Source organism: Lissotriton helveticus, chromosome 11, assembly GCF_964261635.1.
Source record: "Lissotriton helveticus chromosome 11, aLisHel1.1, whole genome shotgun sequence".
NCBI lineage: Eukaryota > Metazoa > Chordata > Amphibia > Caudata > Salamandridae > Lissotriton > Lissotriton helveticus.
In genome coordinates, this window is record NC_136072.1 from 127099446 (window position 1) to 127115792 (window position 16347).

The 16347-nt window shown below is 44.1% G+C and overlaps 1 protein-coding gene across 2 annotated transcripts in view; it reads right to left on the reverse strand.

Annotated features, from left to right (window-relative positions):
• LOC144791812 (fetuin-B-like) overlaps nucleotides 1-16347 on the reverse strand; it is a 183331-nt gene that overhangs the window by 57458 nt on the left and 109526 nt on the right. The window contains exon 1 of one of the 2 annotated variants that reach the window (XM_078666595.1): nucleotides 910-1205. The exons of the other annotated variant lie outside the window; for it this stretch is intronic. Coding sequence (XP_078522721.1) covers nucleotides 910-1107 — 198 coding nt within the window. The 5' untranslated portion in view covers nucleotides 1108-1205. Of the gene's footprint in view, nucleotides 1-909; nucleotides 1206-16347 lie in introns of those variants that run through there. 2 annotated transcript variants of the gene reach the window in all.

The window sequence follows — 16347 nt, forward strand, 5'->3', positions numbered from 1 at the left end:
TAATGCACATTTTACCACCTGAAGGATTGGAACCTGTGAAGGATTTATTGCTGCACTGCTCGTCCATCTATCTACAGAGATCCTTTTAATTACTAAATTAGCGACATTTGTCAAAGGAGCAATGCCATAAAGACCCGTATTTAAACCAGCAGAGCGATTCATGACATAAAGGAAAGTGATTATATACTTTAGTCACAAAACGTGTGCACACCTAAGTGTAACCAATGTGCACAAAAAGTGAATCTTCTGCTCACAAATCCCAGATCACAAAATCACGATGCAGATATTTACGTGCTGATTGCACTGAAGGTTGCAGAAAATCTGCCACGTGAGGAATTCTTCGCAACGGTATATTGGAGCCAGCGGGGACAAAATAGGATGTGTAATAGAAATCTAGTGAACACCCTCAATGTCGCAACATTCTGAGCCTTTACACTTATTTGCACGCCCACCCTGTCCTTCTAGACGTGCAACTAAATAAATTGCGAGAAATCGGTGTTGAGTGCTTTACTTTACCGCCCCCATTTTTTTGTTGGTGTGGTCTGTGTGAAGATACTTCTTTATATGGAAGAGTATTTTCTATGTGAGGGAACGAAGAGGATTTTATTTGTTTGCAGTTTTTTTTCTATAGCGCGAACTCGACCCGAAGGCACTGGAGCGCTTTACATGAGCACCAGTTACGTTACACAAGGCCACGTTTTTTTCTTGGTAGGCACGGGGGAGGTTAATTGACTGACTACCCAGAATCATCGGATGTTAAACCGACGCCGAGACTCGAACCTGGTCCCCCAACTCCAACGTGCGCAGGTCTGGCCCTTACGCCACCTCCTCTCCAAGTTCAGGTAAAATTGCCCATTCCCCCCTAACTCCACGCTTCCGGACAGGGCATGGAACCACCCTCAGTCTTACCGCAGGTTGGCTGTGAGCGTCGGCCACGCGGTACAGGCTGAGGATGTAACCTTCGTCTCGGTCTTTGTTTATCTCGTCAAGGGCCAGGCCCGCCTGGACTTCGGTGGCGTTGCAGTCTTCCGGCTCCAGAGGCTGAGGGCTGAGGGCGCTGCCGAGGGACAGCAGCGTGAAGCACAGCGCTGCGGTAATCTGCTTCATCTTCGTAGCGCCCTGGACAGGGCTGGACCCCCGGGAGCCGGTCAGTGCTAGAGCAGGCCGCAGCAGGCTTGAAAACAAAGCGACGAAGAAAGCTAAAGCCTGGCTCACCCCTTCTGATTTTATAACGCCTGACCCTCTGCAACTTTTAGGGTAAATGATTAAAGAATGGTGTTTACCGGTGGTCACCGATTTGTGCAATAGTCAGTTTCAGAGACCCGCCTGTCACTGCTATCAATGTGACCATCAACACAGAGGGCAGACTCACAAAGGTATTTTAAGGGTATGTAAACGAGTACCCCAGTAGTACACTGCTTTTTTGATTTGGCACCAAAGCACCGAAAGCCTGAATAAAATAGGAAGGATGGGGCACATACATAAAAGTTATACAAATAGAAAAGACTGTGCCCACGTTGCACTTTTATTAATGAGGAATTGGACTGGTCCAGTCGATTCGCAAAGGCAAGTACGATTATAATAGATCACTCCTATAATTCCACTTCCTGTACTCATCAACGTTTTTGTGACTCAGTCACGGATATTTCAATGTGGGAGACATCTGCTAAAATTGGTGTGTGCACATCGATTTTTGTAGTTATTCCCCAATCCATTTTCCAAATGGTCAGTGGTGGCTGGTGACATTTCAAAGTGGTGAGCCGTAAAAGTATGGGAATTAGCCAGCAAGCCAAGTGAGCGACCTTGACCAATGTAAATGGGTTTGGGGTGGGGGTTCTACCCTAAGACGTTTTCAGAAAAAGAGTGGTTAAATGGTTCCTTTTAAAGCAAGTTTATGAAAGCAAGCAGGTTTAAAAGCAATTCTGAACGTGTAGTCTTGAAATATTTGCACACATTATAAACAACACCATATGTTATGCTGTCTGTAAATACCAGTTGTTATGACACCACACTTTGGTAATATCTTTGTGAGAGTGTGCCCCAATATATACTACACCATCTACATATATCACGCACTTACCACTTTCCTGATGAGTGGGTGTAGCTCTCTTGCGACACTTGTTCTTTGTGCTACCTTTGGATTTCTCACAATCCCTTTGCTTTTAAACATTAAACATTGATGTCAACACCCCGACCTTGAAATTGTTCCAGTACCACTGCAGTCTCCATTTCATGCCAGATTGATAGACCCAGGGGCGTAGTAGCCCAAAGGGGCTGTTCCGGGTATTACATCCCCTATTAAATGTATTCTCTAATAAGTAGTTGGGTACAGGTGCTTTAAGTCGGGTATGGTGAGGTGTCTGCCGGATTTCACCTGGCATTTTTGCATACACACTCAGACAAAAGAAGACACTCTCTCGTCTCTGCTTAGCAGATCTTAAAACATGTTGGTTATTTTACAGAATAGTAAGTTTTATGTACCCCTAACAATACCCACTCATTTCCCTTTCCACTGCCCCTCAGGCCACCCTCATGCCATGCATCTCATATCATTTAACATGATATGCTAGCGTGATTGTTGCAAATCTGAAGCTCACCCACATCCCCCAATTTTACAGGGCAAAGCTAGGCCTCTGGATAGACCTGCCGCACTTCCATTCTAGGTCTCAAAGTGCTCGTGGTAAGTGCTGCAGTTTCCAACAGCACCCTTTTTTTTATTGTATCTTTTTATTTAAAGAAGAAAAAGCAAGAGGAAATATTACACATATCAGGAGTCACACAATAGGATACATTGCATCGGTACGTAGGTAAATAGGCCAATGTGACACAATCAGTACAAAGAGCGTGGGGCATCAACATGAGCAGATATACATAGAACGGACAATCAATACAATCAACAACCCCGTTATGCTCACACTAGCAAGGCCCGTCCACCCACGTATACAGGATAAATAGGACCAAAGTAGACACCCACACATGTGAAAAATAGACTCAGAATAGACATATCACCTCTTGTAAAAGGGGAAGGAAAGAAAAAAGGCCATAGAACTAAATAAGGACAAAATAACCCCCCCCCATTCCCCCCACCCTGCACCCCTGCAATGGCTACGGCCTAACCCCACTAGCAGCGTGCCTGTCGCCCAACAACTAAACCCTAAAAGAAGGAAAAGAGCGGAGGAGGAGATGTCATACAGGCTCCCGGTCCCCTATATTCCCCGCCTGAAGCAGACCCCCCCTAGATACAGTCAGACAATGTGAAGCCGCAATTAAAAACCAAACGGGGGGGGTACAAGAGAACCGTCCGACTCCCGCATCATTGTAGTTACAAGTCCCGTGTCAAATAAAGCCTTTGTTTCAGACCCAGACGATAACACTCAAGCCTGGCCACTACGATTTTTCGTGCGAGTTTTCACCACTCGGGCCGCCATCTCAAGAGGAAAGTCAAAGCGTTCAAAAGAGTCAAAGTCAGTATAGTAGGATCGAGTCCAAAGCAATGATATTCGAAGACCACGAATCAGATGGAAGTGTCTGTCCCTCGACAATAAATTACAAAAGCATATTCGAACCAACTGGGGAGAAAAGAATAAGAAATCACTCCGGAAATCGCTGTGGAAATTGTCCTGGAGTATGAGGTTGGCTGTGTCCATCTTGGGCGGCATCGGGATAGAGTATGGCGAGTTTTTGGTAATTCCGGGCTCTCTGTCTGTTGTTCGGCGGCCAACAAAACACACCAGGTCTGGTTTCCGCACGGGGCCCTCTGTGTCAGGCATTTCAGGCTTCGGGGTTAAAACAACATGTTTCAAAGCCATCAAGGGATCGGCGTCCGGTCTCAAACACATGGTTTCGGCTGTTACGACCATTTTATGGATGGCGGCGGTGATCTGTGAGTGAAGCGCCCCAATGGCGGTCATTACGGTCTGCAGCGACGGTGCATCTTCCTCTCGCTCCATTTCTTCTCACAAAGCGACAAAGCAGATCTTTTTAATCCCGGAGGTCAACTTCTCCGGGGTAGCAGGGGCAAGCAGGGCCGACGTGAACAGTGGGCACTCGTCAATGTCGCTGTCTCAACACCATCGCCGCCAGCAAGGACGCAAGCCCGCCAGCCCCGGGGCCCAACAGGGCCACCGGGCAACGGATCCCCGCCCACAGCTACCGGTGCGTCTCGCCGCTGTGTCCGTGCAGGCAACCCGACCACCGCACCACCATTCAATCCAGTCGGGATATTCTTCCACTCCGGGCGACCGGACGCCGGCCTGGTCTCGCAGCCGATGTTGTGTAACTCCAACCCGGATGGGTGAGAAAGCGAGACCCCGGCTTCCACACTGGGTTAGGCCGAGAATAAAAACACGGCATAACTTCGTCTGTCGAGAAGATGGAAATCTCGGGATTGCATCTTTAATCTCAGCAACCCATCAGCCATACGGGAGTCTGGTTCGAGTTCAGGATAAGTATCAGGATTCATGAGCTCCTGGCGGAGATCGGCGGAGCCGGGAGCTTATGTGGCCATCTTGGTTGCAGCGTAGCTCCTCCTCCCCCAACAGCACCCTTAACCCCAGAATGGAAGCTACACACCTGCTAATTCAGTGGTCACAAGAGCAGTGTGCACATCAAAGGCAAAGCAAGGATTTATTTCCCCAAGATGAATTATTACAGTAATTAGTATTAGCACACAAGTTCCTATCACTCTTCCAAGCGCCATGTGACAAAACATAAACCGCAGTGGTCCGGTTACTGGAGTCACTGTGTGAACTCATCATGCACAGGTGCAAAGTGGCCCGGTGTCAGGTGTGACACCTTCAGCGCCAGCAGCACGTTGCCTCTTGAACTTTTACGCTGGTTTTTACTCTGCAAAGATTGACTCGAACTTCTGAGGATGCAAAGTGCCACTGACTTTAAAGCCAGGCATTACTGGAGGAGTTCCAAGAGACAAGATGCTTCTGCAATAGTGATGAAAACTCGACTATTCAATAGTGGAATCCACTCCCCTGAACTATTCTTTTGTAATTTAGGGCCTGATTCTGATTTGGCGCAGCGGCGCCAAACCGGTGCAAGACCGCTCAAGGACAGCCAGCCATATTACGAGTTGGAAATGCACAACTCGTAATTCGGTCAGCATTTCTTTGCAAATCCCATGGCTGTGCCTGGAAAACAGGCACCGCAATGGGAACATCAAAAATGTTCCAGTACGACATGGATGTCCATGCCATGCTGGAAATTTGTAGGGGTAGAGACAGGGGGGCACATGTGGTGCCACCCTGAATGAATCCCCATGGCAAGGGGCCATGGGGACCATGTAGGACCCTCTTTGTTCCTGCACCGCGAGCCTTTTCATGGTGGGGATCCGCCATGAAAAAATTGAAGGTCCAGGAACTCGCACTATGCTCAGTGGGACCGTGCCAGTCCCCACTCAGCATATTGCATTGTGGTGCTCCTGCGCCACCACCAGGGAATGACTGTTCACTGGCGCAGCCGACGGTCCACCGCCGCATCGACTTTGGAAGTCATAATGCAGCGGCCGGTGGACCGCCACTGCTGAGCCACCTCAAGTCTGGTGGTCGGAAGACCGCCAGACTCGTAATCAGGCCCTAAATCTTCCAAAGTAAAGGATTAGTCTGCAGAATGAGCAGAGTTATCAGATGACTTCATCTCGTTAGGGAGGGACACTATTACTCTACAATGCTCTGGTCAGGTGTGTTTTCTTTAAAGAAAACAACATATTAACCCCTTCGATGCTTGTGACGGAACCATTCCGTCATCAGTCACGTTGAGCTGTGCTGATGACGGAATGATTCCGTCACGACCACACCCTGTTCTGGAATGTCCAGCACCGGGGGAGAATCGGCGCCGCACACAAGGTGTTAACAGTGTGGGCAGCCTTTAACTAAAAACAGGTATATAAATAAATCCATACAAGACTTGGTAGTTTATGAACCCTGTAAATATCATATACAGATATGTTTTTTGCATGGATTCCTGCATCTGTCACGTGGGCATGTCATGTGATCCTGTACCTTAGTTCCCTTATCTGAACATTTGGGAAGGTCTTAGAAAACTACATTACAAAATGAATTAAAAGGACTCGCCCTCACATTTCCATACTTGACTCAGACACAATGGGCGCTTAGCAGTTACCACATGTGAATATGTTTATTTTTACAACTGAGAAGAAATTTTGGTAACATCTTGAAATCAAGGTTTTTCTTTTGTTTGACTAATATAAATCATAGGAAGAACAGTAACTGTGGATTCCTTTTAAACACACACACCCTGTATATGTATTTTCAATTCTTCAAATCAGGCATGTTAACACTTCAAGCATTTACAATCTGTTTGTTGTTGCTGTTTCACACACACAGTATTTGGTGCCTTATCAACTGCATGATTAACGCAGGTTGGCTGAATAATGGCCTCGCAATTTTGCACTCTGGATCTTAGTTGGGCCTCTTCCCCATGCGGTACTTGCCAGGCATTGGAGAGTGAAGCTTTCCAATGTGTGGGAAGTGGGGAGGCTTTAGTGGAGTTCTTATGTCTTGTTGCCATTCGTAGGCACCACACAGCAAACTGCAAAAAAAGACAATTGATGGACAGAATGCGGAACATTGTCATACATTCACCCCAGGACAGAGATCGCGGCCTAAATCCATAGTTTTGAATATCAGAAAGGGGCTCCCATGTTAGAAACTTTTTGGGGCAATTCTTGCGTCTAAAATGTTAAACTGTATGGGCTCATTTGTAAACATGCCTATATACCAGGGAATGGGTTTTGAACCCAATCCTGCTCTCCACTTTCAACCTTAGATGTCTGGTCTCATTTCCCAGGACCACTCATTATCTGAACCTCAGCATTATGAGTAAGCTGGAGCTTATTGATCAAGTTCCTACAGCACATTCACATAGTCCAACTTGAAACGTATTGGCGTACCCACAACACAAGTATTTATGTGGGGCTGGAATGACTTTACTTTAACCTAATGGGTGGAGGAACATGGTTTTAAAGACAGCATCCATTTGAGCTTCCATGGAATGCTGTTAATGTAATATAGCTCATCCGGTCAGCATTTGTCATAGGCAATCTAAGAGATATTTCATTTTAGGACACAATTAGGTAAGTTAGCGCCACCATAGGCATCTTAACACAAGTGCTGTCCAATTAAATACCCTAAAGAAGATCAACCAAGGGGCTTTGTTAAAGCTCCTCTTTATATACTGCTTTTGAATTCATGTTTTGTCATAACATAAGGACTTGCATACAGCTAGAGCAGTGCTGGAAAAGGAGATCACCTGCACGGTTAGCCTTCCTGATATTCAGCAAGTTATTTATGATTTTTTGACCCTCCTTCATCAAATCTGGGAAAGAATGTCATGCATTTAGTTGCAATAAAGCTACATTGTCTTGTAGTACAGGAAACTTAGTGTTGATAACCAGTACTGTGCACATTAGGAATATAAGTGCTAACAGTACTCTTGCCTGACATTGCTTGTGTAATCATAAAAAAGTTTGATTTTCTATACTTGTTTTGAGAAACATCCTTAATCACGCAGTCATTACCACGATCTGCCTTTACAATGCAGTCACTACCCCGACTGTAACGTAACCATACATTCCTTAACTACACAATTCGTTACAGTGACTTGCTTTAGGCGGTGCATTGTTGGACTGGTGTTGGATTTTAGGTCCAATTCTTACCTACTGTTGCATAGACTGGAGTTGGAATAGTAAGTTATACAATACAAGAGTTCAGCGCCCCCCCCAAGGTAAGTCGTTGTAATAACTTGCATGGTAAAGGAACACGTAGTGAAGGCATGTGTGGTAAATGTATGCGAGTTCCTGCATATCTCTATTAGTTTTTGATTGTGCTGCAGTTGTGTTTGCACGTATAAGAGATTCCATTGCTCATTACTGATGTTAGGTTTGAAATTCCCCTTCCCCATAATGCATTTGTTATGCTATATTAGGTTAGAAATATGTGGCTAAACAGACACCATTTGTATTCACGTTATGTAACCCACTGAGGTATCCTCGCAGCATGTAAGTTTTAGTTAGCTTGTGTGACTCCATTTTGTATTTCGCAATCATTACTAGACTGCTTGGGCTGTGTTCGTACTAGGCCTCATTCTTCAAATCTGCTCGCTTCAGCAGAAGACTGTACTTCTTTATTATTTTATTTCCTGTGCAAGGCTGTAACCCGACTTGCTAATGAGCTGATGTTCTGCCTCTGCATTCCAAACTCAATGTGTAACTCTGCTTCCACATTAGGAGACTCTGAGACTTGGCACAGTGGCCTTGGACCACTGATAGAGTGTACTCATCTGGCAGGTGTTAGCTCATCCTTGTGTGCCCCTCTTTGTCTCTTGCTGCCTTCTGTGGAAAGTTACTGTGGGTGTGCCTTGTGCTCCTGCTGAAATGTAGAATTGTTATGTCTATGCCTGGGAAATCCAGTCCCTTGGCAGACATCCTAGGGTGCAGGTTTTAATGGACTCCTCTGCTGAGTACAGCTAATAAAATGCCTACTGGTATTCTCTACTCTCTGACCGACTCTTCATTGTTGGGAAGGCATAGCAGGTGGTTGTATATAACCCGCGTGGCCCTAGAGGGCCACGTCCTTCACTGATATGTGTTAAATACAGGAGCAAAGGGCATTGCAATGTGTAGCTCTGTGACAAATACACTAGGAAGGAGTTTAAATTGTGAACTCTTTGACATTTACCCTGGAAAGGATGTTACCAAGTGAAACTTATGACAACTGCATTAAGAAGGAGTTTTACGTTAACAACAAGGACAAATAAAGTAGGAAGTGATTTTATATTATGAAATCTATGACAGATATTATAGGAATGAGTTTTACATTGTGAATCCTGTGAGAAATACCACAGGAAAGGTCTTTACGTTAACAATGAAATATCTTTTTGCACAGATATCAACTTCGGGATATTTCATATACTACGACTTTGGCGTAGTTGTACAAGTTTTGTTTTCCTACCCTTTGTGACACAGGTGAACTCGGTTCAATGCACCAATGTTGATTGTGAAAGAGAGGTTATTGTAGCTCCACAGAACCCTACCCAATTCGTTGGAGTAGAGTTATTGCTTTTGGGTTACTAACAATCCCAGCAATGGGATCAGGGGCACCTTGGTAACAGAAACAACAGAAACAAACCTATTTTGTTATTCATAATATCACACACTCCTTGCACTCAGAATAATATACACTTTTATTAAAAAGCATTTATTACAACTGGATGGATATGTTTCTCACTACATCTAAAATAGATACACAGGATGTCATAAAATCAGCAAGAAGGCACTTTGTGAACAATGAGAATAAATGTAACATTTCTAACATGGATAAAATGTCCTCTACAACCTAACACCCGAAACCCTACTTCTATGTGCTGCACTAAAAGAGCATGGAAAGCAGAGTAACTTGCAGCGTAGCATTTCATAGGGAGCAGCAACAAACTGCATACCTTGTTGACAGCAACAACTGTCATCAGCAAAGGTGAGAAGGCATTGCTCACTGCTCAGAGCAAACTCATGCTTAGGTAGCGACCTTCCTCTGGGACTCAGCTTTATCAGCTTTATCTGCAGCAGGTGAGATGCAGCATCTTTGAATTGCACTGGCAGTAGATCAAACCTTTGCTAGCAAAATCTTGTGCGATAATCTGGGCAAAGGACCTCTCCTGACAAGTGTACAAGTGGCAACCTTTGTACACTAAAACTGATCAGAGATTGAATTTTCTGACATAAGTTTAGAAAAGTCTGACATAGATTATGTGCTTCAAGATGTGTGTCCCAGATGTTTCCATATGAACGTATAAGGCGAAAGGACATCAATTCATACTACACTATTTTGGCAATATATCTATATTTGTTCTTATTGAACCTTCACATGGTGATAAGTAGACACTGTCCCAGACTGATGTTGCTTCAGGTGTCATATCATTGTCTTTAGCCAAATGACTTCACACTTTCACAGTTCTTAGAAAGACTTGGTCAGATGACATCTGCGTCAATGGCAATGATTATGCATAAATCAGGAAAGTTGGCAAAGTACAGTACCCAAGATGGAGTCGTGGCTTACTAAAAAATGGAGTAGAACCATAAGGCTTTATGTCAAAGAGTGACTACAGAGGGCTTGCTTGCACTGTGTAATTAGTAAATTTATATTTTAGTACGCATTTAGTTGTTTGTACATTATGGTTCTTTAAAAACAAAATCAGTGGCTGAACATTAGTTTATTTAAGTGGATATGTGTGATTAGCAGAGTTCTGTGGTTTAAATCCACACCACCTCCCTGAGTAAGATGTGGATTTCTCTGCCTCACATCCTGATGGCCATGTGCTAAAATGGTGTATTTGAAGCTCAGTTTTGACCCTATAGTAGGCGGCCTCAGTAAACAATTACAACCCAGTAACTTCTGATTGTCCTTGGAATCCCTGAACCAATCCCCACATTATGTGGGTCATTAGGATGGCGGACACATTTTCATCCGTCTGCCATCCAATTGGGACCACCCTCCTACTAGGCGGCGGTCCCACAGGGCAAATTTGGATGCCACAGCCACAGTGGCGGTAGCATTTCCCATGTTTTGCTTTGTGGCGAGTGCTGCGCTGTGCAGCACCCACCGCAAGCCAAAACAGAAATCCCACACATATCCCTGCACTACATGGAATGCACCATGCAGTGCCTAACACATGGTGTAAGGATATATAGGGGGGTACCATAGGTGCCCCTCAGGCCCTATGTTCCTGGCCCATGGGGTTTGGTGGGGCAGACTACAGGCCTCTAAATACATTTTTGCCTGCCGTTTTGCTGGGGGTTGACTGCCACAGAACAACCAGTGGAAAGGGATATTGTAATGCTGCAATTCTGGGATTACAGGGAGGTCCGACAGGCGGTCGGATACAGACCGCCTGTCGGGATCGTGGCAGACGGTGTTTCTGATCGGCACCAGTCAAAATGATATTGTTATATCGCGGACAGAGATCCCTGGTAAGCTGTCTGAAAAACCGAAACTGACAGCCTGTCGGCGGTGGTCCTTCGGCCATCGTAATGAAGCCATATGATATGAATTACAGTGGAGGTGCATTGTTATTGCCTTCTGCTCCAGATGGAACCAGCCCTACTAGGGACCATCTCCCCATTACCCCTTTCTGTGCCACCACAAGGTTCAACAACGGCAGAGCTGGATGCTACTGAAAAAGCAGCAATAGCACACCATTCCAAACATGCAAGCAGCTGCAAAGCTTGTACATGGGAGGGGCACTAGCAAACAATGTAATCAGGTGAATACAGTAAGTAATTATTTGATGCCCACCCTTTGGTGATTTCTTCAAATTTGAAGTTGTTTGTTCAGTTTCTTTAAATACATGTAGTTTTGTTTAAACATGTTTTATTTAATTTTTCCAAAATGATCTATGCATACAAAAGACAGACAAGGGCAGTTAAAGTGTTTTGTTCCTCCACTCAGAACTTCTTCAGGATTGTTTACCTGTAAAATACAAAATGACAGTTTAAAAACATGGTGATTAAACATCTTCATTTCTTAAATAAACCTAAATTCATTGGCTTTAAAATCCAAAATACCATAAGCAATACTAATTAGGAAAAAGTATCACAACCATATTGTATTATTATTACATATCCAATATTAGATTTGCAAAACATTTACAATCAAGGCATGTATCTGCTTATCTGTTACAAAGGCATGATTATAAAGCTAAACAGTCAATTCATATACACTGCTGTTAGGACCTTTCTTTCCTCACGTGTTCCCTACAGAATGTTCCCTGCGTGGAACACACTGTTAATTCTATTCTCGGCAGTTGCTGCCGGGGAGTTGCTGAAGCTGGACATATAATAAATTGAGGTCCAACTTACCTTCCGTGTGGACCCGTCTTCTTTACAGTGGCGACGATCGGGTCCAGTCTCCAGTCTCTCTCCAACCCCGTTGAGGATCCCTGCGCTCAAGTGGGAGTTTCTTCGTTCGAAGTGGAGAACGGCTCAACGGCCCTTCTTCGAGGACAAGGGTCGACGTCTCCTTGTGGCAGAGCTTTCACAAGCGGTCCTGCCGTGTCCCATTTCCTACAAAAACCCCAGATCTTCATGATTCAGGTACTTTTCTTCACTTTCCCAGCGCGACTGCCCTGCGCATCATTCTCGCGCTAACACGCGAACGTGCCTGACCTGCCTGACGGCGCATTGGGGACACATCACGTGTGGCGGCCATTTTGAGATGCATCCTAGCAACCAAATGCTAGCAACGCTCCGCTGATGCGCACAGCATACTGTTTGCGCTCAGCCTTCAAAGCCCTAATTCATCGCCGATGCGCACAGCTCAATTAAATGCCCTTGACCTTCGCTGATGCGCACAGCTCCATGAATCTCTTTTAACTTTCGCCATAACGCTCCATGAATCAAATTAACTTTCTCTATAATGCTTCAATGCATTGAATTACTATTACCTTAAACGCAATTCTGAATGTACTAATCTACTTATTGGCACAAGTTATGGGTTATTGAGCGCAGCATTCCTCTGTATCTGTATTAGAGTGTATTTAATATTATTATTATCAAACTCAACAGGCTTGCATAAGACATTTGCGTGTGCATTTAAAAAAAAAAAAAAAAAAAAGTTTGATTTAATTACTGTTGTGTGTAGTGTGGCAGCAACTCACCCACGCAATGGATCGTATTTTGGCTCCTCCTCCTTACTTACAAACTGCCGGCACTCCCCCTGTCCCGTGGGAGCAGTGGAAAGACACTTTTGAGGCGTATTTAGAGGCTATCGATGGCGATACTTTCACTGGTAAAAAGAAAAAAGCCATACTTATTTATAACCTTGGCAATGAAGGTAGAAACATATTAAAAACTCTAACTCTTGAAGTGGTCAGCATTACAGTTAGTGGTGGCGATGCTGGAGAATCTCTTCTTATTGACGAATATGCCACGTTGATCAAAACTCTCGACAAGAGGTTCTCTCCTAAGAGAAACGTTGTACTTGAACGCCATAGATTTCTTCAGCGTGCCCAAACCCCAGGCGAATCAATTGACGATTTTGTAGCAGCACTTCGCATCTTAGCCATCAACTGCAACTACAGAGAATTCAGAGATGAAATCATACGTGATCAACTCATCGAAAGGACTTCCAACAAGAAAATTCAAGAGAAGTTACTTGCTTCTCGTGATCCTGATTTAGAAACTGCTCTTACTTTAGCCAAAAGTATAGAACATTCCCAATTTTGTGTCAAAGAAATGAGTTCTCCCTCTACATCAGCAACATCTTCCACTGAAGTCAAACTCTTGAATTCCAAGCCTTCTTTCAAACCCAAAACATCTGTTTTGCCTGGTGTTACTCGTTCCGTTCCTACTAACAGTCCCTCCAGAAACAGACCAGCGCAGAGTGAATTGATATGTTTTCGTTGTGGCAGTAGGTCACACCTAGGTTCAGCCAAATTTTGCTTTGCTCTCAACCAAACATGCTACAAATGTGGAAACAAGGGTCACTATTCCCGGATGTGCAAAGCTATTTCCACGAACAAGCCTGTTCCCTCCATAAAACATATTTCAGAAGAATATGATGAAGAGCATTACGAATTGTTGATGCTGTCTTCAACATTACACGAGGCCGGAGTAGTGGAACTGTCCGCTTTGTCTGGTCTTCGGAAAAGGAAGTCTCCCTCTTGTTTAATAACAATGGAAGGTGTTGTCTGCAAATTTCATGCTGACTCTGGTTCTCCATTTACCTTGTTAAATTTTACTGACTTTAGCAAACTCTCGAATGTACTTTTAGAACCTTCTAGTATCAAGATATTTGCTTATAATAGTAAGCGGGTTGAAGTTTTGGGGAAATGTTCTGCTAAACTTGAATTTCATGGCGATCACGTTATTTGTGTTATGTTCATAGTTAAGGATGGTACCAATTTGTTGGGGTGGGATGAACAAGGAGATTTAAACATAATTTTAGATCCCAATCATCCAAACATGGTGATATCCCGCAATGAATTGTGCGAATTCTACTCTGCAACATTAGGATCACCAAAGGCTCTTGCAGTATCACAAGTATCTAGCACCAAGTGGACTCTCATGTTTCCTGAAGTTTTTAGTAGTGAATTGGGCAAACTCAAGGGTTTCCAACATAAAATAATTTTAAAAGAGAGTGCCATTCCTGTTGCCCATAAAGTGCGGAAAGTGCCTTTGAGTTTACGTGCAGAGTTAAAGAAGGAATTAGAGCGGCTATGTGCTGCTGGTGTAATTGAACCGATAGAAGGTTCTGAGTGGCTTGCTCCCATAGTTTTAGTGAGAAAGTCTGACAAATGCTTGAGGATGTGTGTTGACCTGCGTGATCTCAATGCCAACATTTGGATTGACCGGCAACCACTTCCAAATATCAACGAGATGTTAGCCACGCTTGAAGGTGCAAAATTTTTCACCTCCCTAGATATTTCATCTGCTTATCATCAAATTGAACTATGCCCAGATTCCAAGCACTTCACCTCCTTTGTAACTCCGGAGGGTGCTTATCGTTACATTCGCATGCCATTTGGTTTGGCTTCAGCCTCGGCTGTTTTTCAGAGGCTGATGAATAACCTGTTTAAGAACATCCCTGGAGTAGTCTTTTTCCAAGACTACATTCTGGTTCATGGCAAAACTGAACTTGAGCATGATGAGCGAGTTAAACTTGTTCTCAGCATACTGAGGTCCAGTGGGTTAACTTTGAGGGAGGATAAGTGCAAATTTCTTCAAGATGGAGTAGACTATCTTGGTCACCACATTTCCCAAAATGGGGTGGAACCAAAAGTCAAAATTATTGATGCTATTCAGAATGCTCCTGTTCCTAGGAACAAAGATCAGTTACGTTCATATCTCGGTTTGGTAGAGTATTACTCTAAATTTGTTAGAAATTTCTCTACCAAAACTGCTGCTATGCGTGCTCTACTCAAAAAGAATATCAAGTTTGTTTGGGATAATGACTGTGATAGCAATTTTAATGTCATCAAACAAGAAATTATTGACACTCGCCCCCTGAAATTGTTCAACATCAATGACTTATGCATTCTTTCCACCGATGCTAGCAATGTGGGTTTGGGGGCTGTCCTTAAGCAGAAAAAGGGTGATGGTCGCGAGGAAACAATTGCTTTTGCCTCCAGAACTCTGAGGGGTGCTGAAGAGACTTATTCAACTATTGAAAAGGAAGCACTAGCAATGTGGTGGGGTGTTTTGCACTTCAAAAATTTCTTGTGGGGGAACAGATTCATCTTGAGGACCGACCATAAGCCTTTGATTGACCTATTTACGACCAAAGGTGGTGGGAGGGCGACTCCTAGAATCTCTAAGTGGCAATTCAGATTGCAAGAATTCCAGTATCAGCTTGAATATGTGGCTGGAGCGAAGAATTTAGTAGCTGATTGCTTATCCAGACTACCTCTCTCTGATGGAGACGATTGTGTTGTAAGTGATGATTTGGAAGTGGTTTGTGCTATTGGTTCCTTAAGTGATTCTGTTGGGTGTGCTCTTTCAGAATGTGAGTGGTTGGAGGGTGTCGCTTCTGATGATGACATGCAAGTAGTTGTTGATCTTCTCTCCAAGCCTTGGCCGTGTGAAAAAGCCTGTCCTGCCGCAATTATTCCCTATTTACGTGTGAAGGATGAGTTGTCTCTTGTTGATGGAATTTTGAGAAGAGGCGGGTTATTGGTCGTTCCAGTTTCTATTCGTGAGAAGATTCTTGGTTTAGCTCACGAAGGTCATCCAGGGATCCGATCCATGAAACGCAGGGTGAGACAGGATTTCTGGTGGCCATCTGTAGACAAAGACGTAGAACATTTTGTGCGAGAGTGTTGTGAATGCATTGTCAGCGATAAGTCTCAGGTCACTCGTCCTCTTCCTGTTGAACCTATTTTTACGAAAAGTGTTCCCTGGTCCAAATTAGCTTTGGATATTGCTGGACCTTACGGTCTCGTTGGGTCAACTCCTAAATTTATCTTGGTATTGATTGACTATATGACTAAGTGGCCTGAAGTAAGATTTGTCGACTCCATCAGTTCTTCCGTAATAATTTCATTTTTACGTGACGTATTTTCTAGAGAGGGTTTTCCGGAAGAAATAGTTTCAGATAATGGCACGCAATTAGTTTCAGCTGAAATGTCTTCCTTTTTCAAGGAGATTGGTGTTAAACACGTTTGTACGTCACTATATCATCCTCTCAGCAATGGTTTGGTTGAACGTTTCAACCGTGTTGTCAAGGAACATCTTCAACTGGCTTTAGTGAACGGGTTGCAGTGGCACCAAGCGGTTGCCGACGTGTTGTGGGCTGTAAGGACTACTCCGCATGTTTCAACCGGGGTTGC